The sequence below is a fragment of the Clupea harengus genome, chromosome 4 (assembly GCF_900700415.2).
Source record: "Clupea harengus chromosome 4, Ch_v2.0.2, whole genome shotgun sequence".
Taxonomy (NCBI): Eukaryota; Metazoa; Chordata; class Actinopteri; order Clupeiformes; family Clupeidae; genus Clupea; species Clupea harengus.
Genome location: NC_045155.1, coordinates 14,644,783 through 14,668,025, shown reverse-complemented (window position 1 = coordinate 14,668,025; position 23,243 = coordinate 14,644,783). Strand labels below are relative to the sequence as shown.

The 23,243-nt window shown below is 48.8% G+C and overlaps 1 protein-coding gene across 8 annotated transcripts in view; it reads left to right on the top strand.

Moving 5' to 3' along the window:
- Positions 1-23,243, top strand: part of agrn (agrin) — a 204,148-nt gene that overhangs the window by 75,380 nt on the left and 105,525 nt on the right. For 6 of the 8 annotated variants that reach the window (XM_031566367.2, XM_031566366.2, XM_031566373.2 and 3 more), the window contains one exon: positions 13,233-13,274. In XM_031566367.2, coding sequence (XP_031422227.1) covers positions 13,233-13,274 — 42 coding nt within the window. Of the gene's footprint in view, positions 1-5,186; positions 8,328-13,232; positions 13,275-23,243 lie in introns of those variants that run through there. The other 2 variants (XM_031566374.2, XM_031566370.2) reach the window with 1 other exon arrangement.

Genomic DNA, 23,243 nt, shown 5'->3' with positions numbered 1-23,243 from the left:
ATTTATTAGTATTGCTTGCCGTTAATCAGAGCTGCAAAGGCCTCTGGGAACGAGATGTTCTTTTCCTGGTGACAATGGAGGGCAGGGTTTATATATTTCTGTTTCATTCCTGTCTTACTCCCCGAGTGCTGAAAAAGATGATTTGGTCTGATGTGGCTCACCGGTCGCTCTTTTCACCCGCGGAATAAAAGGTGGAAAAGCTGCGTGGGCTGATAAGGTCATCCCTTTAAAGGCTGAGGCAGCACCACAAATATCACAAATTGATTTGAGTGCCTCTGTGAAGTAGTCATACCAAATCTGTCCTCTAAGAGCTCCCTCTCTCTCTCTCTTTCTGGTAAGAGCGTGCCGACATTCTTGAAAGTCTTTCCTTCCTTCTTCCATTCTTTCCTTTCTTTCTTTTTCTTTTTTAATGAAAGAATGTAGATGATTGAACAGATACATTGTTCTGATCAGCCAACCTTTCTTAGAGTTTGTGAGAAAACAGAAGAGAAGAGTGTGGATTGTCTCTTCATCATACGAGGCCTGAGGGAGGGTTGGGAGGGTTGGGAGGGTTCAGGGTCCCAGCGGTCAGCGGTGGCTCTTTTCTCTCGGATGATAAAGCTACCCTGTTTCCCCCCTGCTTCTCCAGATCACCTGTGTCAGCGTGACCCCCCTCAGAGCCACTTTCTTCACCTCTCTTCCATGCCACTGTGGACCCAATCACTCCTGAGCACCCAGTCTCTCCAGGTGGAGTGAATCGCTTCCGTAGTCACTGGTGCAGAATAGAAGGGAGAAAAAGGCTCAAATTATCATTACCGTCACATAGCGCCTTCCCCTTCAGTGGTGTCCGTGTCTTAATCACTAGCATTCTCAGTCTCACACAGGGACAGTGTCACCGTGCTTTGAAAAACAATAATGAATAATACATGCCTTTTGTCTAGTTATAGGCTGTTTTTGATGGGCTATCGCGCCAATTAAGATCTCCTCTTGCCCTCTCAGTGAATAGATCTAGCATTGCTTGGGCTGAGGAGAAAGATAGGGAGAGACATTGGGAAACATTTCCTTATGTAAATGTAAATGCAAATGAATCGGGTCCCTGTATATAGTAGCTTGTCACTGACAGCTTTGGCAAAAACAGAGAGGCTATGGCATATGTACTCACACACACACACGTCTGTGAATGCATGAGAAGGTGTATGTATGCGTGTGCATGTATGTCTGTGCATGTATATTTATGTGTGATTTTAAGGACAGCTTGTACGTATGTGTGATGTCTGTGCATGTATGTTTATGTGTGAGTTTAAGGACACCTTCCACCGGCTTGTTGAGGAGCAGCTAGCGTTCTAATTTTGTTTTGTATCAAAGCAAAAATCTGCAGTGCTAAATATGCAGCGCTTTCCCTGATCTTCGCACCCCATGTTTTTCACAAAGACTCTTACGGGATTTATATTCCATGCGGCAGATGGAGGGATTTTTCTGGCATTTCCAAGTGTTCCCCCTTCAGATGGGGAGCACTCAGTACCACCTCAGATGGTTGAGCCCTTAACCTCCACTCAATTTACCGCACCGCAGAAAACAGGACGGGGAAACGGCAATAAGACTCCTGTGCCCCTGCCACTGAACTTAATTGTGTGTGTGAATCCCACCCACGTCCTCAGCCGGTATGGCTGTCTCAATATGAAAGAATTACCCCTGTCACGGAGAATGTGCTGTCCACAAAACCATGAATAAGAATCTGTGAGGATTACTGTCAGTTAGAAAATGCAGCAAGGGAGTACATGCAGGATGCCTCATTGTGGGATTTTCATGTGGACACCCAGAAAGCTTTTAAAAAGCCCTCCACCAAATCTCCATTCTTCCTCCTCCTCCGCTCAGTGCCTGCCTCTGCTTGTCCCAGACGCCACGCAGGGGGACTGAGACCATCGGTGCTGCGTGGCATAGAGAACCTCTGCCTGCCAGATGTCCAGAATCCAGCAGTGGGGACTGTCGTCTGGGCCAAAGCAGACACACACCTGCTGGCGTTACTTGCTGCGAGCACCCACTCACCGCTGACACAGTCAAGACACAGTCACACTCAGTTGCCGTCTCTGCTCCGTAAACCCTCTCTGCTTCCCCTCGTTGAGGCGGGAGCTTTGCCCGGGCGGTGTCTTTTCAAGGACGATTAAGGGGAGAAAGTGCGGCGCGTGGGGACGGGGGGTTGGGCATAAGCATAAACAGCATTAGGCGGCGGAGCGTGCCGAGGTATTAAACGCTCAGATCATTATTGTTGTGAGCGCGGTAAAAAGGGGGCGAGTGCCGGGGCCTTCTAATGAACGACTGACTGCTGCCGGTTAGTTCTCCTCCATTAGAGTCGAGCGCCCCGATGCTGGCTACTGCTGACGCCCGCCCGGCACTCTGCTGAGACTCCTCGCTCGCAGGCAGGCAGGCAAGCGGACTGGCTGCCGACTGCTGAGGCTGATCGGGGGAAGAAGTGACGACGAACCCCCCCACCCAGAGTGAACAGGTGGGTCCTGGGGAGAGCCGTGGTGCTTGGTGGGTGGCCAGAGGGAGGAGAAGAGAGGGGGCCCAGCCTGGTTGCTGGGGATCCAGCTGTGGGGCTCGAGCCTGTGGGGCTGCTGAGCGTGAAGGCGGGGGCTCTCCTACGGTGGAGGAGGAGAGGTACCACTCATTCCCCCCAGCAGTAAACAGCAGGGTAGATTCTTATCTGCAACAAGGCTTGTATCCACAAGAATGACTTCAGCACAAGGCCAAGGCAATTTTGTGGTAGACTAGGATCATATCGGTACAACACCAGGCCATTAGGACAGAGAGATAGACTGGAATTACGAAGAAATTCTGCTGGGATAAACCTCTAACAGTAGACTTGTCCTCTCTCTGACCTGACACTGATTTAATGGTTTGCGGAACAACTTCTAATGGCATGTGAATGTGAATGCCATGACACCAGTAAAAAAACCTCCAGGCACCCTCTAGAGTGAACCGTGATCCATGTTTATCGGACTGTGGAGAAGTAATGGGCCGGTGTGAGTTACGGCCTACAGTGGGAAGCACCTGGAGTGGACGGCAGCAGACGGACATTGGTCTGCTGGGCGAGCAAACTGCAATGGCGGGAGCAGATGTTTGTTTTTCTTCCCCCGCCTTCACTTTCAGCATTTAGTCACGGTGATGTCACCCCCTTATGTGTAACGTCCCCGTTTGAATTACATCACCGCCCAGGCAGAAAGAAAGAAAGGGGGGTGAGGGGGCTGGGAAAAAAGATTCATTTTTTTTTGCTTTCTGTCTGTTCCTTTTCTCTTCTCGCAGGCCCCCGTGACAGCGTAATGAAGTGTCGCGCTCACAGCTGAAAAAGCCCCTGGCTGGAGGTGGAGGAGGCGGATTTTGTGCCGAAATCACGCCGCCTCCCTCGCCTCTTGCTCTGGTTCGCCTAAAAAAAAACACAGAGCCTGGCAGCTCTCTAATGAGTCGAGTAGTCTGCGAATCTGCTCGTAATCAAAACGGCCTAATTAATTTGATGATCGGCTGCGCGCGAGGAATACGACAATCGCGCCAGCTGCGGAAACGAGCGCGAGAAAGTCGGAGGCGAGGGGCTGTGGTAGTCAGTCAGTCAGACGAGGCAGGCCGAGGCTTTCAAGTTAGAGTTGGACTCCTTTACATCAGCCGCTTCCTGCTACTTGTCCTGGAGGTCCTCCTGTTGTTCTCACACCGCACCGCATGCTCCATTTTCCGAGGCCAAGTAATGACTCGCTCCTCTTTCTTCTCCACCTCTTGCTCCCCTGTGAAGAACAAGGCCTTTCTTTCTTCTTTTTTTTTAAAGAACATTTTTCAGTTGTCGTGGATTGTTCGCGTGTCTGTGTTGATTGCCACAGTGTTACTCTTGGCCTATTTCTTCAGACTTTCCTTTTGATTACGTGAAACGCTTTATTCAGTTTGATCTTTCGGATGAGGCGTGATGGGTGTTTCTCTCTCTCTCTCTCCCCCTCTTGGCAGCTTTAATGCATTGCGTGCCGTGTCACACTCGCATTACACACAGAAATGGTGGCACACGTCCCAAGGTGTCAGGAGCATAACGAGGGTGTCTGGAGAAACCTTTGGGGGTGTCCATCATCCCACCACCACTACTAGTCAGGCCGGATTCACATTGCTTACTATGTCATGGAAATTGCACAAGTGGGAGAGCGCGCGCACACACACACACACACACACACACACACACACACACACACACACACACACACACACACACACACACACAAACTTAGAGAGAGAGAGAGAGATGTTAACCTTCTGGGATATCAGAGGCATTAAAGATGCATTAGAGCGGCCTTTGATGTGAAATGAGTGCTTATGTGTGCTGTGACAGAGGAAGTGGGGATGGGCGGGAAGGGTGCTCTGCCCGTTTGTGTTGCAATCAGGCCGTGCTGGAGTGTTTTTTTTTTTTAGCCTTTTTAAGCTTGTTCTCCATCAAAGGGGCCCTTTGGAGACGGTCTTGAATGTCAGCGGCCGTGCCATTTGTGTGTCGCCGCAGCCTTTGGTCCAGAGACAGTGGTGGGGACATTGTCGGAGTGGCGTTTTTGGTGATGAATCACCTGGCAACCTCATCTCTCGTCAGCGAGGTTACAGAGGGGGGCAGTGTTCTGCAGCTGGTGGCTGGAGCCTGCTTGCCTGCCCGCCTGCTCCTGGCTGACCCTGTGTGCTGCTTCGGGGGCAGGCTTGGGGCCGGGTCCCCTGGGGCCAGGAGAGCCAAAGAAAAGACCATGTCGAAAGAGATAAACGGCTCTGAATAGACACAGAGTAAGACATTGTGCGTCTCTCTGTGTGTCTCTCTATCTGCATATGCGTGTCTCTGTGTGTGTGAGTGTGTGTTTCAGTGTGTGTGTGCGCTTGAAGCATGTTGACTGAATGTGTTTTGTGTAAAGTGTGTAGAGTATATGTGTGTGTGTGTGTGTGTGTGTGTGTGTGTGTGTGTGTGTTTGTGTGTGTGTGTGTGTGTGTGTGTGTGTGTGTGTGTGTGTGTGTGTTTGTGTGCATGTGTGTTGTGTGTTGTGTGGGGGCAGGGGGCGGGGGAAGGGAGAGAGAATATAAATAATAGATGATATACACTGCTGTGGCTGTGCAGAGTTGAGCATCATGGTGCCTGAATCTGTCTGTCCCAATGGTTGGGGGTGTCTAAAATAGGGCATAAACATCACTTGCTGTTGACCTCAATATGCGTCTCTGATCATGGAATATACATTTGAAAAAATCCAAAAACACAGCTGCTGAAATGATCCGCCATGAATTACGTTCGTCTCTCTCTCTCTAATCAGTTGCCAGGCCTGTTGAATATTCATACCGCCAGTTGTTTATTTTATTTTTCACAGTGCTGAGAAATAATTAAAACAAAATGCGACGTGGTGTCATTAAGGCACAAAAGATCAAAAAATACACATACCTAATTAGATATGTACCAGTTGCAGAGTGCGTTTGGCAAACAAGCCTCCCTCAGGTTGACTCATTAGACGACTAAATATGTAAAAGTAGCTTACACTTCTCCCGCAACTGGACAAATATATTTAATACAGACATCGTGTTGCTTAGGCGGTTGCATGTGTTTATGCATCTGATTTAAATCATTATGCATTTAAACCTTCTAAAATCACAATCTGCTTAATGTTTTAGGGTTTTATTTGATATATGGTGATTAGAGGAAGTGAGTTGTGTCTTTTGAATGGCTGTCGATAGTAGATCGCTTGACATTTGTTTGGTCCACTCTTGGTCTTTTGTCTTTCTGCTGTTGCTGCTCTGCCCCCCGAAGACTCCCCAAGTATTCCCAAAAGCTTTTATTCCTGCTCTCTTTTCCACCCTCCCCCTCTCTCTCTCCCTCTCTCTCTCCCCCTCTCTCTGTCTCTCTCTCGCTCCTTCTCCCTCCCCTCCCTTTTGTTAGAGCCAGCCCCTCATCCACTCCCCTTCTCTCTCTTCTTTCTCTGCTCTCAGTAAAGGCAGTGCAAGGCGGAGGTGTTGTGGTGCTGTGAGGACACAGGCACTCTCTGCCATTGTTTTCTGGAGGTAAAAAAAAAAAGAAGAAGCGTGGAGGTGGACCAAGTGTCAGCTGCCTCTTGCCTTCTCTCGTTCTGCTCCGGCACGCGCTCTCTCGCTCTCTCTCTCTCTCTCACGCTCTCTCACTCGCTCTGTGTGCTACGTCTCTCAGCCTGCCGCTGGTGAGCTCTCTCACTCACTCACTCACTCGCTCGCTCGCTCGCTCGTTCCGTCTCGCCGGATGAACGGGGGCTTGCATTGACACAGGGACTACCTGCTGCCTGGGGAATTTCTGACATGAATACGGCGGGTCCAAATTGTTGTTTTGGCTGGCACTGAATATTTCCTCAAAGGACTCACTGGAGCGAGATTGGAGCCCCCAGGACACCAGTAGTGCTTCTGGAGGAAGAACTGAGGGGAAAGCAACGGATGCAGGATGAAAAGACAAACAGAGAAAGGGACAGAGGGAGTACTAAGTGGCTTCTTTTACCCATGAAAAAGCAACTGGACTGAATAAGCCAAGCACTGTTTGTGTGTGTGTGTTTGTTTGCTATTTAAAACACAAACAAACAGCAGAAACCGCAGCTTAGCACTTGTCTGAAGGAGCCGCTACACGAATAGATCGCCTTGCTTTTTTTTGTCAGCGTTTCTCAACTCAAGTGACCTGCTCGAAAAGAAGGAGAGAAGAGAGAAGGGACACAAGGGGACTGAAAGCTCTCCTCGCCAGTGTCTTGTGCCGCTCGTTGTTTGCCGGCTCTGTTCTCGGAGAGCGTCAGCTGTGGCGTGCCTCTCAGTGACAGCCGCTCGGATCTCGCTCTCCCTCCCTCTCTCGCGCTCTCTTTCCCTCTCTCCATTCCTCACTCCACCGATGGAAGGATTGGTGCTGGCGGCTGCAAGAGTGGCTCTGTCGTACCTCTAACTTTCAGCCACACGCTGCTCTGTCCCTCTTCAACTTCACGGGTGGCCACGGTTCTCTTCTCTTTTTTATTCTCTCTCTCTCCTCGGGGGAAGCAGGGGGCTTGTGTTCTGCAAGTGTACAAGGCAGGGGGGGGAGCCTGCTCAGGTTATCCGAGGGAAGGAATACCACGGAGAAAAAATAAAGGAGTAGGGGGGAAGGAAAAGCCTTTGGGGAGCATATGGTTCAGCGAGCCGCGGACAGCTGCTGACTATCTGTCGGCTAATTGCACTACGGAAGCCCCTCACTGAAGGAGCCTTTCCGCACGCCCTCACTGTTGGGGGGCTTCAGCTGACGGAGACACCCACTCCACTCCAATCTACAGAGATAGTAGTGTTCTCTCTTGGAGTGTGAGCACGCGCGTTTGTGTGTTTGTGTGTGTGAGAAGTGGAGGCTGATGACTGTGGCTGCACCTTCGGAGAGGGCACAGGACCGGCGACTCTGCGCTTAACACCTTTCGGGAGGCCACAGGATGCTCTGCCAGCCCGGCAGCCGTTCCTGACACATGGCACGCGGAGCCCGGCCTGGCATCTGAGGGGCAACACGTTGGGCACGGACAGGTGTCACTGCCTGTGTGGGCAGGGCTACGAAAGAGGAGGACGAGATCGAGGGGGGAGGAAGGTTTCGTTCATAGGAGGCATGTTTGTCCACTCTTTGTAAACAAGCAGCTCAAGCTTTATTACTGATTTACTCAGCTGCAGCAGGTCTGCTGTGTTTTTTCTTCTGTCTGTCAGTCTGTCACTGTATGGAGTAAAAGGGACAAAGTGCAGGAAGAACACAAAGTGCCAGCAGGACCCCTGCCTGTGACTACCCAGCTGGGCTGCTGCTACGTACACCTGCAAACACGTAAATACAGCGCAATGGCATTCTGAAGGCTTTTAGTGGAAGGTAAAGGGGAAGTGGGAGCTAAAGCAAGATTCTCCAGCCCCCTTTTCCCAACCGTGGATGTGTGAAACAGTGCATAATGTGTTGCCTGGAAACGGCGGATAGTTTTTCGGTGCATTTTCATGAAAGGATCCGTGCTCAAGTCCCCACAGAGCCTCACAGCTGGAGTTGTAGCTGAATTTCACCGACCGGGGCCATTTTTCTGTACTTTTTCCTCTTTCCGTCTCTTTTTGCTCTCTTTTTTCCCCTTCTCTTTATCTTTTTTTCACTGAGTATTTGGGTACCCACCCACCGCCCTAGTGGCGTTACCGGGGCAAACTGGAGTGGAGTATGACCAACTGCCACTACCCCGCGGCTCCCGCGGAGAGGGACCGGATGTACCAGCACAAAGTCTCTCTGGTGGTGCGCTACTTTATGATCCCCTGCAACATTTGCCTCATCCTGCTGGCCACCTCCACCCTGGGCTTCGCTGTGCTCCTCTTCCTCAATAACTGTAGGTTTCACACTGCATGTCCCTATCACTTCTCTAGATGTTTGGTAGTCTACTAGTTGAGTTGTTTGAACATGGTGTATAAGTGTGTGTGTGTGTGTGTGTGTGTGTGTGTGTGTGTGTGTGTGTGTGTGTGTGTGTGTGTGTGTGTGTGTGTGTGTGTGCATGTGTGTGTGTGTGTGTTTGTGTGTGTGACAGAACTCTTGTTTCCTGAAATACTATGCGCTTGACTGTGATGTGCAAATGAGTTGTGCCTATGAGTAGGAGGCTCACTGGGAGGACAGGCAGCTCTTTGGGATCCCCCTTCCTCTCTGTTGAGCGAGAGGAAGCACCGGGGCTCAGGGGGGCATGTGATGAATGAGTGCATAGAAGAGGGTGAAGCAGCTCCGTCTGCTCAAGCCCTTGGGCTCGTGTGCCGCCCCCACCCCCCACCCCCACCCCACACACCCCCACCCCCACACGCGCCCGCTTCCGAGTGGTGCCCCCCCTGGTCAGGCCCGCAGCGGTGGCATTTACTCAGCGCTGCGAAATAAAGTGGGCAGATTAAATGCCTTTGGGGGTGAAAGCCCTGGCATTAGCATCCTGCCGCTGGGGCAGTGGGCTGAGTAAATACTGGGGGATTTCTGCTCGGCGCGTAAAAAAGCACAACCTGCCCCTGCCCACTTCTCAGCCCACACCCCGGCTGCTCTTACTGTCACGGGAAAGAGACGGGCGGATGAGAGGGAAAAAATAACGGCTAACTTTGAAAAGCCCTCTAGAGTGACCTCTGATTAGTGGTTCAGGTAGCTTCCCCCAAGCTTTATTGCCTTTCATTTTACCCTCCAAGCATTAAGGCTGGCTGGCTGTCTCTCTAATGTGCGTCCCAAGTGTCCCAGAGTAAGTGTGCGCTCGGGAGGGTGTCGTCTGCCCTGAGCCTAAGTGGTCTTGATGGCAGGTTCCGTCATAACACTAGCAGTGGCTAGCGTGTTAGCGTAACACAAATTTAAAACAAATGAATGCTGCTCTTAATACCTTCCCATCTTAAACAGCCCCCTGTAAGGAACGTTTTCCTGCGTTTTGTCCGTTTTGCCTGTGAGCCGTTTGCATAAGGTGTAATTGTGGGTAATGTGAAACACATGAAACACATCATAGCAAACACAAAAAAGGAGCCTCAAGGGTGAGGATGGAGGAAGGCATTTACATATCATAATTCACATTCTGCCAAAGAGTCCAGGGAGAGCGGAGTGCTGAGTGCATTTCAAAGCACCGGGAGGGGGGGGGGGGGGGGGTACCTGTCCAAATGAATGAGAAAAAAATAAGAGAGGGATCGAGAGACAAGGTGAGAGAAAGAGGGAGGGAGGGAGGGAGAGTGAGTGAGTGAGAGAGTGAGAGAGTGAGAGAGCTGTGTTATTATTCCCCATGCTGTCCAACCAAACAGGTATTCAGAAAGTGAATGCGAGAGGTAGTGTGAGGGTAGGAGTAGAGAGAGAGAGCGAGATAGATGGATAGATGGATAGATGGATGGATAGATGGATAGAGAGATGGAGAGAAAAGAGAGCGTTCTTATTCATTCATTGCCATGCTCCCTGACTAAAAGTTGTTAACATGCTCAGGACTCTCAATAGCATGTGTGCTCTTCAGCTCCTCAGGGGGCTTCCTGGATGTCACCTGCATTAGATCTTGATTAAAAGACCCAGAGGCAGACCCCCCTTCCTCTCCTCTCCTCCCCTCTCCTCTCCTCTCCTGCCCCAGTGAAAGTGCTCAAACGCGAGGTCCATTTATAAACTGGTGGTGCTGCCGAATCAATTTAATCCCGACAGTTTCCATTAGATTTAAATACAAACTCAGTCAAAGCCTCTTCCATTCCCATCTCAGGGAGTGGATGAGAGTGGGAGAAAGGGAGAGATAGAGAGAGAGAGGGAGAGAGAAAGAGAGAGAGAGAGAGAGAGAGAGAGAGAGAGAGAGAGAGAGAGAGAGAGAGAGAGAGAGAAATCTGATGAAGGGAAAGGAGTGCCATTAACATGGAGAGGTGCAGAGCGGCGTTTGAAAGCCACTTGGAGAGGGACACAGACCTGGGGTCAGACATTTCCATTTTCATTTAGCCAGCTGGAAGGGAAGGGAGGTCGTGCAGGACGCCTGGCTCCTCCACTCTATTGGCATTGCCATCATCTTCAAATCCACCTCTGCCGAGATGTGTTCAAATCCTCGATTGCGCACACACACACACATACACACACACGCACAGACACACACACACACAAACACACACATACGCACCCACACACACACACACACACACACACACACACACACACACACACACACACACACACACACACACACACACACACAGACAAATAGAAAATAGATACCCACACACAGGAAAAAGAAAGATAAGTGCTCTCTCACATAGACCGCACAACACACACACAGACACACACACACACACACACACTGGTATTGTCCTTGAGACTCTCTGTATAAGTGTGCTTGCATGTTTCTGTACCTAAGCACAGCAAGACACATGATGGGAGATAAGAGAGAGGGGAGATAAAACAGCTGTCAGAGCCCAGGCATTATTTGCACATGAATCATGTTATTATAATACGTGCTTTAATGTGTGCTTCTCATGAATGTTTTCTCAAGGCAAAGTGATAGTAAGATGACAGGAGTGATATGTGGGGTTGCAATCAAACATTGTTTGTGTGAATGTTTTTGTTCTTTTTCCTTTTTTCTTCATTTTGCTGGATGTGTATATCGGTGTGTCGTACAGTGGGGTTATATTCCTGTGTTTAACTCCTCTGTGTGTGTGTGTTCGTGTGTGTGTGTGTGTGTGTTTCTGTGTGTGTGTGTGTGTGTGTGTGTGTGTGTTCGTGTGTGTGTGTGTGTGTGTGTGTGTGTGTGTTCGTGTGTGTGTGTGTGTGTGTGTGTGTGTGTGTGTTACTGTGTGTGTGTGTGTGTGTGTGTGTGTGTGTGTTACTGTGTGTGTGTGTGTGTGTGTGTGTGTGTTTCTGTGTGTGTTTCTGTGTGTGTCTAGACACGTGCGCCTGAGCTTGTGACTGTGCTCTGTGGACCCTGGCTGTGTGTTTTTTTGTCTTCCTTTTTTTGTATATGTATATCAATGTGTCATACAGTGGGGTTATATTCCTGTGTTTAACTCGTGTGTGTGTGTGTGTGTGTGTGTGTGTGTGTGTGTGTGTGTGTGTGTGTGTGTGTGGACAGCTTGTGACATTGCCTTGTGGACCCTGGCTGTGTGTTTTTGTGAATGTTGTTTGTTTTGAAACAGCAGTGATGGAAATCTGTTTCTGTCATGGCCGAGACCAGTTCAGCTGACACTTCATTATACAAGAACTGTATTGCAGAGCATGTCCCCACCCCATCTTTCCCCATCTCTCCCTCTCGCTCTCACTATCCCCACCACCTCATTCTCTTTTCCCTCTATCCTCTGTTCTTTCTCTCCATTACAAGTTGTCAGTCTTATTTTCCCATTTCTCCGTTTTCTCTCTCTCTCTCTCTCTCCCTCTCTCTCTCTCTCTCACTGTCTGCTTCCACCTCCCTCTACTGCTCCCTCAAGCTCTGCTGTTGACAAGCAATTTTAAGTGAGCCTAAATTTAAACCCCGTTCAGGCCCTACTGGGACGAGGCGGTGGAGAGGAGTGCACTGCCCTCCAGAGAGCGAGCGCTCTGCTCTCGCGTGAAGTTTATGGCACAAACGTGTGAGCTGGGTAATTGATGTGAAGGTTTTTATCTCCCAAATTACCCCCCTGTGGGGAAGAAAATTGGAGAGGGTCTCGAAGTTTTTTTTTTTATCTTCCCTTACTATACCCCCACCCCACCACACCCCCCCTTGCCTCCTGACAACAGGGCTCCCACACCATGTTATTTTTGATGGACTCGAGCAGTGTCTGCCAGTGGGTGGCTACGGCGCTGTTTGTTTTGGTGATGTGTGCGGTGGGGGGGGTAGCTGGTGGAGGAAGGGAACGCAGGGGTTGAGATTTGAGGCGTCATGTTATGTTCCAGGAGAGTCAGTGCGGAGAGACATGCTCCGGTGCGGCGCGGCACTCCACACACTCACAGTATGAGGCGAGCCGCGAGTGTCACTGATTTCCTTCTCTGTGTGAAATGTGGAGAAAAGCCTCCAGCTGGGCCCACGCTCCTATCTTTTCATCACACACACACACTGCACGCACACACACACACACACACACACACACACACGCACACACGCACACACAGACACACACACACACACACACACACACAGACACACACACACACACACACACACACAAAACACATACACACACACACACACACACACACACACAAAACACACACACACGTACAGACACACACACCTCCAAGCGGCACCTCCAAGTGTGGCACGACATACTTTCAAATCATTATTTTAAAGTATCATGGCACGTCTTCTCGCTCTGACAGTCGCCTCCTTCCTTTATTGCGTCTCATGAAAATTCATGCTTGTCGGGCGCCGTATATGAAATCAATGTAATGGGCCCCGTCCCAGAATGTATCAGAAGTCATTCACATTCACCGTGAATGCACAATTAGCTGCCCTTTCTTTCACTGAAATAGGCAGAGTCTGTGATCACAATTTTGCCATCAGTTGACAGATGATATCTCATTACCCTCATTCCTGTGCCCTGTCTGATATACTAACACACCCCTCCACCTTCAGCTCCTCAAGGGCCGCTGTCAAATAAGTCTGCCCCCAACGGAGACACACACACACACACACTCACACACACACACACACACACACACACACACATATGCACATTCACACTCACTCACACATTTTGGAATGACTGCACTGACTCCTGGGATAGTCTGAGATCTTCACTTCACTAATGTGTTTTTTCTCTCTCTCTCTCTCTCTCTCCCTCCCTCTCTTTTTTATCTCCTCCAGACAAACCTGTTCACTTCACGCCGGCCCCCCAGCCCCAAGATGGTAAGTCCTGCTCGCCCTCACTGGGAGATGCGCTGACCGGACCGTTTTAACACAGACAGATAACGATCTTACTCCCACAAGCTTTTGAAGTAGGCGCAATATATATAGAAAAAAGGGAAGGAATTGATGGGGAAAATATTTCATGCTGTGTCAATGCTTGATGTGTTTCTCGGTTGTGTGTTTGTGTGCTGGGGGGAGTGATGTTGTGGGGTGTGCAGGGAGGAGATAGAGGGTGGGGAGGTATGGGTAGATCCTTGTTTTTGATGTCTGGCTCCTCCTAGACAAACTGATTTGTCAGAACCCAGTTTCCCCCACATCCAGCTTGGAGAAGGGTCTACTCCCCAGCAGTACCCCCCCCCCCCCCCACACACACACACACACACACACACACACACCTACCCACCACACTCCCCAGCCTCCTGGCGTTGGCTGTATCTAGGCCAGGGACAACAGCTCGGCTTCAGTTCGTCCATCGAGCCTCTCTGACTACACCCTCTCATTCACAGATAGAAATCTCTGCCTTTGGCGCCATGTTTGTTTCCATTCTTTTCATAGTTTTATATTTATTTCGCTTTTTTTGTTGGGTGGCGGCAGCCGTGCAACGAGTGCCATTAATTAAACTGCAACAATTTATTGGCAAATGGTGGAATCTCTGCTTGCTTTAATTGGGGGGAAACAGCTGGTTTCTGAGGCTGCAATGAATATTTATGTCGCGGAACATGAAAAGCCGCTTGGTAGCCCGCTGCTAGCCACCCGACCCCCCCACCCCCGTCACTGACAGTATAGCCGGACTCTTCTCAGCACTGCTAGAAAAACAGACCCTCACCATTGCTATTACAGTGTGCCGACACAGAGATCGAGGCTCCGAAGAGAACAACAAATGAAATGCTAATAATGATTGGAGAGTGGAGCCTTGGCAGCTAAACAAACTGCCTCACTTGGAGGGTTCTATCCTGTAATTGTACAATCATTTGCTCTCCAGGCTGGTGTCTTACAAAGGCACGAGGAAAAGGCTTGTGTGAAAACACATCCATTTGCAGCAGCTGTGTAACAAATACTGGGTGTCTCGCAGCGGTGGAACAATAACTATTGTCTCCTTCAAACCGTGTCCGTGCTGAAAATGCTGGGTAATTATGTTTGATTGAAGTGTTGCTTAACCTCACTTGGTTGCCAGAACCTTAGGAGCAGAGAGAGACGCACCAGATTTATGCTTTAGCCTCGCTCTTCAAGCAGGGCACCGTAGATGCAGTTTAAAAAAAAAAAATAGATCTTTAATGTCAGGCTAGATTGTTCTGACAATCAATTGTACTGTCAAATGTATTCTTAGATGAAGGCAGCACGTATACATCCAAAAGTGGCGAGGGAGATTGACAAAAGGAGGCCTACATCATGAAAGAAAAGAATGGCTGCGATGTCGCTTATTCCTCCCCTTGATGTTGGCGAAAGTGTGGGCCTATTGATCGCGGCGCTCATTTTCAATATATGGAAGTTGTGCCAGCCAAAGGGCACCGTTTGTTTTCGCGCCGGCCTGCCCATTAAAGAAGAGCTGCGGCTAGGGCTTAATTACATTTCCAATAGTTGGGTGGCAGTTCAGAGGGTGGCTTGTGCTCGTTATATGCCACACATACACACACACACACTCACATACACACTCACACACACACACACTCACATACACACTCACACACACATGCTCACAGCCACAGAGGAGCAATGCACACCGTGCACACTCCTTTCCCCTGCAGGGATGGTGTTGTTGGGGCTATTGGGAGCCGGGGAGATCAGTGTGCCAATTAAAGATAGCCCAGATACAGGCCCCTATCACTCAGTGTCATATTAATGTGTTACATGACTGGGACGTTCTTACACAAAGGGCTTGCTTTGCCATTAGGAAAATTAGCCAGACAGAGAAGGCACACTCCACTGAACATGTCCTCTCGCAAGGACACAATGGCGCACCCACACAGCCTCACTCACATATTAATTACACCAAATCACAGTCTTTAATTTAAAGAAAAAAATGCCTCGAAAAACAGGAACAAAAAGTAGAATTCTGGAAGATTTCCCTTTGAGAGTGAAGGACTTCTAGAATGTAAACAGCGTCCACAGACATCTAAAAGAAAGCGTTTGAGAGTATGTTTTTGAAGCGAATGTTGAAGTGAATAGCTTGAAGCTCTCTCTCAAACAGAGGCATGTTTGTGGTATGAGCATCTGCAATTAGCAACCAAAATCCTACCCAATAAGCCAGTTAATCACCAACTGAAACCTGACAAAGTAACAAAGCACCCCCTAATTAGCTCCTCTAACAGCCCACAAGTAGAGGGCTGTTCTGTCCACAGTTATTGCAGCCTGTCTTTTCGAGATAATCTAACAGTTGCCATGGAAAAAAAAGTTGATAGAAAACTACCAGATTTTTAAAACTTTGAAAAAGAATACTTGTTGATGAAGGTTATCCACTGATGAAAACTTGGCAGTGCTCTGGGGTCTTAATTATCCATTTTATTCTTAAGGATAACAGAACAATAAAAAAAAAAAAACCTGACAAATGTTTCTATATTATTATCTCACACTTATTTGATCTTGCCAAATGCAAATCTGGTATGGACTCAAAAGCTGTTATCTGAGCTTGTTTGTTCTCGCTCTGGAAGTAGGCTGTAATTAACACCAGTGTTGTTTAGTTGGACTGCACATTCCAAGACACTCTTTACTCTGGAGATGAAGGGGTGGTTACCAGTAGCTGTCCAATAGACGGGAACCACCAACTGTGTGGTTGGCGGCAGACTCTGCCTGGACAAAAGCCAGCCACAAAGCATCCACCTGCAGCTCAGGTTCCATATCTCGTCTGTGTTGCCTTGGAGGCAAAAGATGGATCCTTTTCTTCTCTCGTCTCTTCTCTCGTCTCTTCCGTGCCTCTGGCTGATGACAGCAGCTACGTTCATCGATTAATAATTCACTCCACAGCTTGCATGCCAGTTGTGGTGGATCCATTTTGATGTCAGTACAGGGAATAGGAAAAAAAAAATGCATGCTTTTCATTTACACTTAAACCGAATTTTGATTTTGCAACCTAAAACAAACTTGGTTGGTCGTCTCACTAAGTAAGTTTGCATGTACTAAGTTTGACAGGAGGGTGATTGACAAGTAAAAAAAGGAGAAAAAAAAACCCTTATGGCTATAGGTCACCCATCATTGTCAGCATTATCCTGAAATGAGGCCACATGGACCGGAGAAGAATTGGGTTGGGAAACTCGAGCTCTCGCTCTGAAGCCTTCTCCTCCTCCTCCTCCTCCTCCTCCTCCTCCGCCTCCTCCGCCTCCTCCTCGGCACTCACCCCCACACATCTGCACACATGATAATGACTGCACTGGGCTCCTCCAGCCTGCGGCTTGGCATTTGTCACTGTGAGTGTTCCCCTGGGCCTCCGGCATACCTGAACACACACACACAAAAAAGATGATTTGAATTGAAATGTATTTTGATCTAGGACTTGGGTTGCTGTCGCTGGGATTCGAGCTTTGGGCTCGCGTTTTCCAGTACACGTCTCAGTGATCCTGCCAAAAAACTTCTCTGCGTTTGAGTTTGAGTTTGAAAACTCACCGCCCCCAAACCGACTTTAACAAATAACAAAAAAAAAAAAAAAGTACAAATAAGAGCATCTGTAATTCATGCCGCAGTGGCTGAATAAATTGCTGTGGTGTTCTTGACAGTGCAACTCAAGTCTGAGAGAAGAGCAGAATTAATTATTAGCAGTCTCGTATCTTAATTAAATCTTTTCATGTCACTGATTTCACACAAAAGAGACCCCCACAAAATCTACCTCATCTTTTTCCCATGCTGAGGATGTCTCATATCAAGATATCAAAGGTAGCTCTAAAAAAAATTCAAACATCTGAGGAATTAACAAAAGCTGAAAAAGCTAAAAATGAGCCTCTCCTGTCACTCTCCATCCCCCTGTGAGCAGAAACGTTAGCCCAAGTTGTCTCTAGTGTTTGACATTACTCGGACAAAGGTTTATTGGCCCCCCGCACAGGTAAGGTGCGTATCCAAACGCACGCAAAAAAAAAAGTTGCTCATGGGTGTCGACAGAAAGCTTGTCTTTTTTAGTCGTGTACTGTAGACTCAGCATATGCTTGCGTAAGCAACATAGCAAACGGCTGTCTTTGGATCATTCCGGAAAAGAAGTAAGGGAATAAGAAAACAAAGAAACAAGACAAGAAAAAAAAAACTTGATGTCTTTGACACTTTCCTGTCTAAGCTGTCACTACGATGACACTGCAGGCAGCGAGCCTCGCAGCATGGTGAACGATATTGATTTGAGAGGAAGGGGGTGATTGAAAATATAGGTCAAAAGGGAAATACAAGTGAAATTGGCGCGGATGCAACAATGAAACGATTTGTTGCTGAGAAAAGGGGGAGAAAGCTGACACTCAAATTTGTGAAGTGTTGACACACGGAAGTAGTGAAACCGTTGCAAGCCTTCTGATCCAAGAAAGACTTCAGTTGATGCATTAAGAACTATTTCTATTCCCTGTCTCAAAGTTGGTGCAGGAAACATTCAGAGCCCTTTATTTTGTTGTAGACCATTTACCATTTGTGTATGTTAATAACAATAATGCCATCGGTCTAAGTATACTAATAACCCATGATGCTGTCACTACCATACTTTACCGCAGTGATGGTTTTAGCCAGATGACTCGTCATGCCTGTTTTTTGATAGACATAGGCCTTTGAATTTTGCCCAAAGAGTTCAATGTTCAGACATTTTTTTTCAGAGTTTTTCAAGAGTTGTTTGCTCATTGTCAGGCCAGCTGCCAAATGTCTTTTACTCAGAAAAAAGCTTTTATTTAGACTGTCTTCCATGAAGGTTTGATTGATGGAGCACTTCTGAGATGGTTGCTCCTCCTGTTAGTTCTCCCATCTCTGCAGTGAACTGCTGAAGCCATGTCAAAACAAACCAAGGTCCTTCTTTATAGGGCTAACAAGTTTAACTGGACGGCCTGTTAGTTCTGGCTCCTGACTTCCTGGTCTCTCGAGGCCACAGTGCTCTTGGAAACCTGGATTTTTTACCTTTACCGGATGTATACATTACCATAGTTTGAGTGTCTCTCTTATTTTCATATAGAATTCCTTGGACTTCAATGACAATTGTGCACCCTTACATGCATAGGGCTTTGCCTTTGTAAAATCACGCCCAATTAATTAATTTGTGGAAAATGGTTAATGGTAAATGCTGTCCGAGAAGTCCCAGAGAGATCTTAGGGACAGTCAAAACTAACAAGAGATGCACAGCAAAGGGTCTGAATACTTATGCAAATGTATCATTTCTTAAAACTTCTCTTAGTCCTTGTGGACCTTCGTGGGTAGACTTCTGGTTAAAAGTACATCTAATCCATTGTTAACCATAAATGCATTGAAAACACTGGCAGTGTCCTAATACTTTACAAAGCAGCTGCGTGTTACATGGTGTTACACAGCCCTGGATTGGTGTGGTGTTTGAGCTGGCACCCACCCTCGGCTGTCAAGTCCACCCCACACTTGACTTGTGATATTGACTGGGCAGGTGTAAAGGTGGCCAGGCTCAGTGTAGCTTGGGACCCTGTTTGCAGGTATCAGGAGAAATGCGAGTGCAGTGGAGGGTGGAGAAAATACAGCAGTTCTTCTTTTTTTTTTAATGCTGATAATTATGATGCATGGCAGTAATGTATTCCAGAAGGTGATGAAATGTTGAATGCTATTTTTTAGACGTGGGGAAATACATTAGGGAGAAGGAAGCTGGAAGATGCCAAGCGAATTTCTCACCCGGTTGCGCGGCATGTAATTAATGTGTAGACCTGCCATTCAGTTAGTGAAATATCGCTCTGTGTTGGTATAAAGGTTATTGCTGTTATAGGCTAGCTTTTTTCCTTGGCTGTCATCCTGTCAGTGTAGAGGAGAATAATGTTTCTTTTTTCTCTGCATAAAGACTCACTTTTTATGGATGCAAGGTGTTAGTTTTAATCTCACCTCACAAATGAACCATTAAGCAGTGATGTATATTTTTTCCACATACATGTTTCAGCCTGTTCAATTGAAAGTAATTGCGTGCATATATACCCACTCCTTGTCTTTTAATGTGGAAGCATTGGAGTTGCTTTTATCTCCAGAGCTTGCCAAGGTGAAACATAATGAGCAAATGAAATTATGCCTACTAGGTGGAGATAAAGTTAACACTGATTGCATCAAAAATCTCTGAAATCTGAATCTCGTGCAGATGTGCTTTATCGCTGTTATGTTGCACATAGTTTTAATCCATCTGCTCGATACAGACAGCAGAATGATTTTTTTTCTCCGGCTCTCTGTGTGTGTGTGTGCATGTGTGTTTTCAGTTGCGTGAGTGGAATCTGTAAGAGGGAATTCCTCTGCTCCCTTTCCTCTGAGCTGGATGCAGTAGGGAGGTCCTTGTGCCCCAGATACCCCCCCCCCCCCCTGGCCTGTCTAATGTTACAGTAAGGTGAAACTGCTTTGTAATGCTATTCCAATACCCCAGCAGTGGCGCCGTGAGCCTGTGCAGTGGATGATGGAGTGGCCCGGCGAGGGGGGCCCCAGGAAGCCATAAATCTACCCCTCTAAGCCCCCCTCCGAAACGGTCTCTTCCCCCGTCCTCCTCTCTGTGCGTGTTCGAAGCGAATCCGACAGGGTAGAATGATTATGTTTGCCCCTCTGCATCGGATGGAACTGGGGCTCTCTCGCCCGTCTGTGGAGAGCGTCGGCACGGTAATAGAGCATGTGCAGGAGCCAGGAAAGAGAGAGAGAGAGAGAGAAATAAGAGAAGAAAGAGAGGGGTAGGGGGTGGCAGAGCTAGCGAGAGAGTGAGCGGCGTTGTGCTGCTGTCCCGGTGTCTGCCGGTGGACACCCCCCTCAGGTTCCTCCTAATCTCATTTGTATACCGTACTTTCCCCAACTTCCTCCCCTTAATGGCTTGTTTGACATGTACGGCTCGCACTGCTGCACGCAATTATGACAAGGTGCTCAGGCTTTTGGGGGACAAGGCGCCGAGCCAGGACTCTATTGACAGCCTCTCGCCCGAATGGCCGGGCCCCCCGTCAGACACAGACACAGACAGAAGGCCACGAGACAGCGGATCCCCCCTGAGACATCGTGGCTAGATTGTGGCGCCTTGTGTTCATGCATGTGTTGCACAGTGCCTTAATATGTGTGCATGTGTGGACAATATATGCATACTAACTACCCCCACACTCTCCTCAAGAAGGCTGACGGCGGAGGCACGATGCATGCTGATACGCAGGATATCTCTCCCTGTTTTAATGAGATCTGCACTGGATGGGTGGGTGGGTAGTTGGGCGGCTGAATGGAGGCGCGCTCAAGGAAGAGGTGCCAGGCGGAAATGAGGGAGTGGCGGTATTATCAGATCTGGAGATGGGAAGGGGCGAACGGCGGCGGTGGCGGCAGTGGGTGGTGGCGAGCAGCTGGATGTGTTCGGACCCCGGCTCGCTCTATTTCCCCCCCCCCCCCTGCTCTCCCTCTCCCCACCTCCCTGTTCCCCTCCATGAAATGATATACCTTGCATCGTCTAATTGAAAGGGAACAAATAGAGGCTGTTTTGTATGCAGATGCCTTGGCGCGGTAAACCTGCGCGTCGAGCGCATTTGCATAATGAAAGCGATTGTGGGTGTCAGAGAAAGAGCCCGCCGAGCAGCTGCAGTGGCGGACGAGATGCGGGGAAGGAATCTTAACAGGCTTCCTCCGGTGTGTCTCGCCTCCAAGTCGGGGATTCGCCCTCTACCTGCCCCGGAGAAAAGCCGTCCTCCCTTTTTTTTGTTCGGCGGGCGGGAGATGTTTTATGTGGCCGTCGGGGGAAGAGGAGGCCTCAGCACGTAGGGCCCGTTTTTTTATGACACTGTTTGTCATGCTGGGGCCCCGTAAATGACGGCACACTCGGGGGTCAGCTCTTCAGCGAGCCTCAGAAGTTTTGCCGTCGGTGCCATGCTAGCCACGGCTACACTCGTAAACAGTCACGATAGCCGGTGTGAAATAGGCCGGTGGGCCCCGAAGCACGGGGAAGGGAGAGTTAAGAGTGCTCAACACAAAGCTCTGTGATATAACTCCACTTGTGTTGCCTCTATCGTCCCAGTCTCTCTCACTTTCCCTGCTCCCGTCATCATCCCAGCCATGCACATCTGAAAAGCATTAGGCGTGAAAATGCCTCGGCGGAGCGGAGGGGTGATCTCTTCCAGCTGTAGCCCCCAGAGCCGCCTTGCAGCAGGTCCTAAGGGGGGGCCTAGACCCCGGGGCGCGGTGCTCCTCCGATGGGCGTCCATCTGACCGGCGCCCCTCGCCACCTCGCCATGTGTGGAGGAAATCTGTGCGCCTAATTCCCAGCAATTAGTTCAACCTGAACTCTCCCCACCCACGCAGCTCTGCAGCCAAGCCCACCGCCGCGTCTGCAGGTCCAGCGATAATGAGATGGTCAGCCCTGCACACAGGTCTTTTTGTCTGTATAGTGCATGTGTGTGTGTGTGTGTGTGTGTGTGTGTGTGTGTGTGTGTGTGTGTGTGTGTGTGTGTCCTCATACAGGCGTTATGTGTCACATATGAGTTTGTTACTGTCGCTTTACGTGCATCAAGCGAGCGTGTCTGTGTGGGTGTGTGTTTATGAGGCGTGTGTGTGTGTGTGTGTGTGTGTGTGTGTGTGTGTGTGTGTGTGACAGCACACAGACGGCGCGGCTCCTTTTAGCTCAGTGCTGAGGGAGCCATGAAGTGGCCAGCGGGCTCTCAGCTCCCAGGCAGTGGCTTAAGTGACTGATGCCCACCACAGTGAGGGTATTTTTCAAACCGTTTGCGTGGATGCCAGCCAGGCAAGCCAGGACGCCGGAGCTTTGGGTGGTGGAGCGGGCAGCCCTGTGAGCTCCCCCACCGTGGCTCAGCTCGGCTCGGATCGGCTGGGCCGGGCTGGGCTCCTCGTCAAGAGAACACACACAGATCCATATTTCAGGCACAGTCTTTAGTGTGTGTGTGTATGTGTGTGTGTGTGTGTGTGTGTATGTGTGTGTGTGTGTGAGTGTGTGTGTGTGTGTGTGTGTGTGTGTGTGTGTGTGTGTGTGGGGGGGATCCCGTTGAGAAGGGCGTGGTGGTTGTTTCACTCACTTCCAAGCTTGGACGTGCACAGATGGGACGCCCGCTCCACATTCTGTCTTTCTCTGCAAGGCTATGCTTCTGCCTTTCAAAACAATCTTCACTATCAACTTGGATCCATCTGTCTTCTGAATTTTCTCCCCCTCTCCCTCTTTTTGTCTGCGTCTTTGTTCAGATTATTCCTCTCCCCTAGATAGGATCTTCTTATTTTCTTTGAATCCTTCATTGGTGTTTAATAGGCAGGAACAGGACTGTGTTGGCTATGTGTGCTTGTGTGTTTGTTTGGGCTGTTTCTGTGGTGATTCTGCTGAAAAGTTAACAGTTAAAGGCATATAAAGCAAACTACCCCTTTGATGGTGGCCATGTGGTTGGAAGTGCGTTCTGGACGTGACAATATGCTGGGGATGTGAAGTCTGGTAGTGCTTTTGTGTGTATATATACAGTGGGGAAAATAAGTATTTGAACCCCTGCTGATTTCGCAAGTTTGACCTCTTGCAAAGAAATGTGTGATCTATAATTGTAATAGTAGGTGTATTTTAACAGTGAGAAACAGAATATGAACAAAAAAATCCAGAAAACTGCATTTTATAACATTCATGACTTAATTTGCATTTGATGCAGAAAATAAGTATTTGAACCCCTAGCAAAACATGACTTAGTACTTGGTGGAATAACCCTTGTTGGCAAGCACAGACGTCAGACTTTTCTTGTAGTTGGTCACCAGGTTTACACACATCTCAGGAGGGATTTTGGTCCACTCCTCTTTGCAGATCCTCTCCAAATCCTTAAGGTTGCGTTTTCAATGGGAGGGAATGAGGGAATGAGGTTCAAGCCCAAT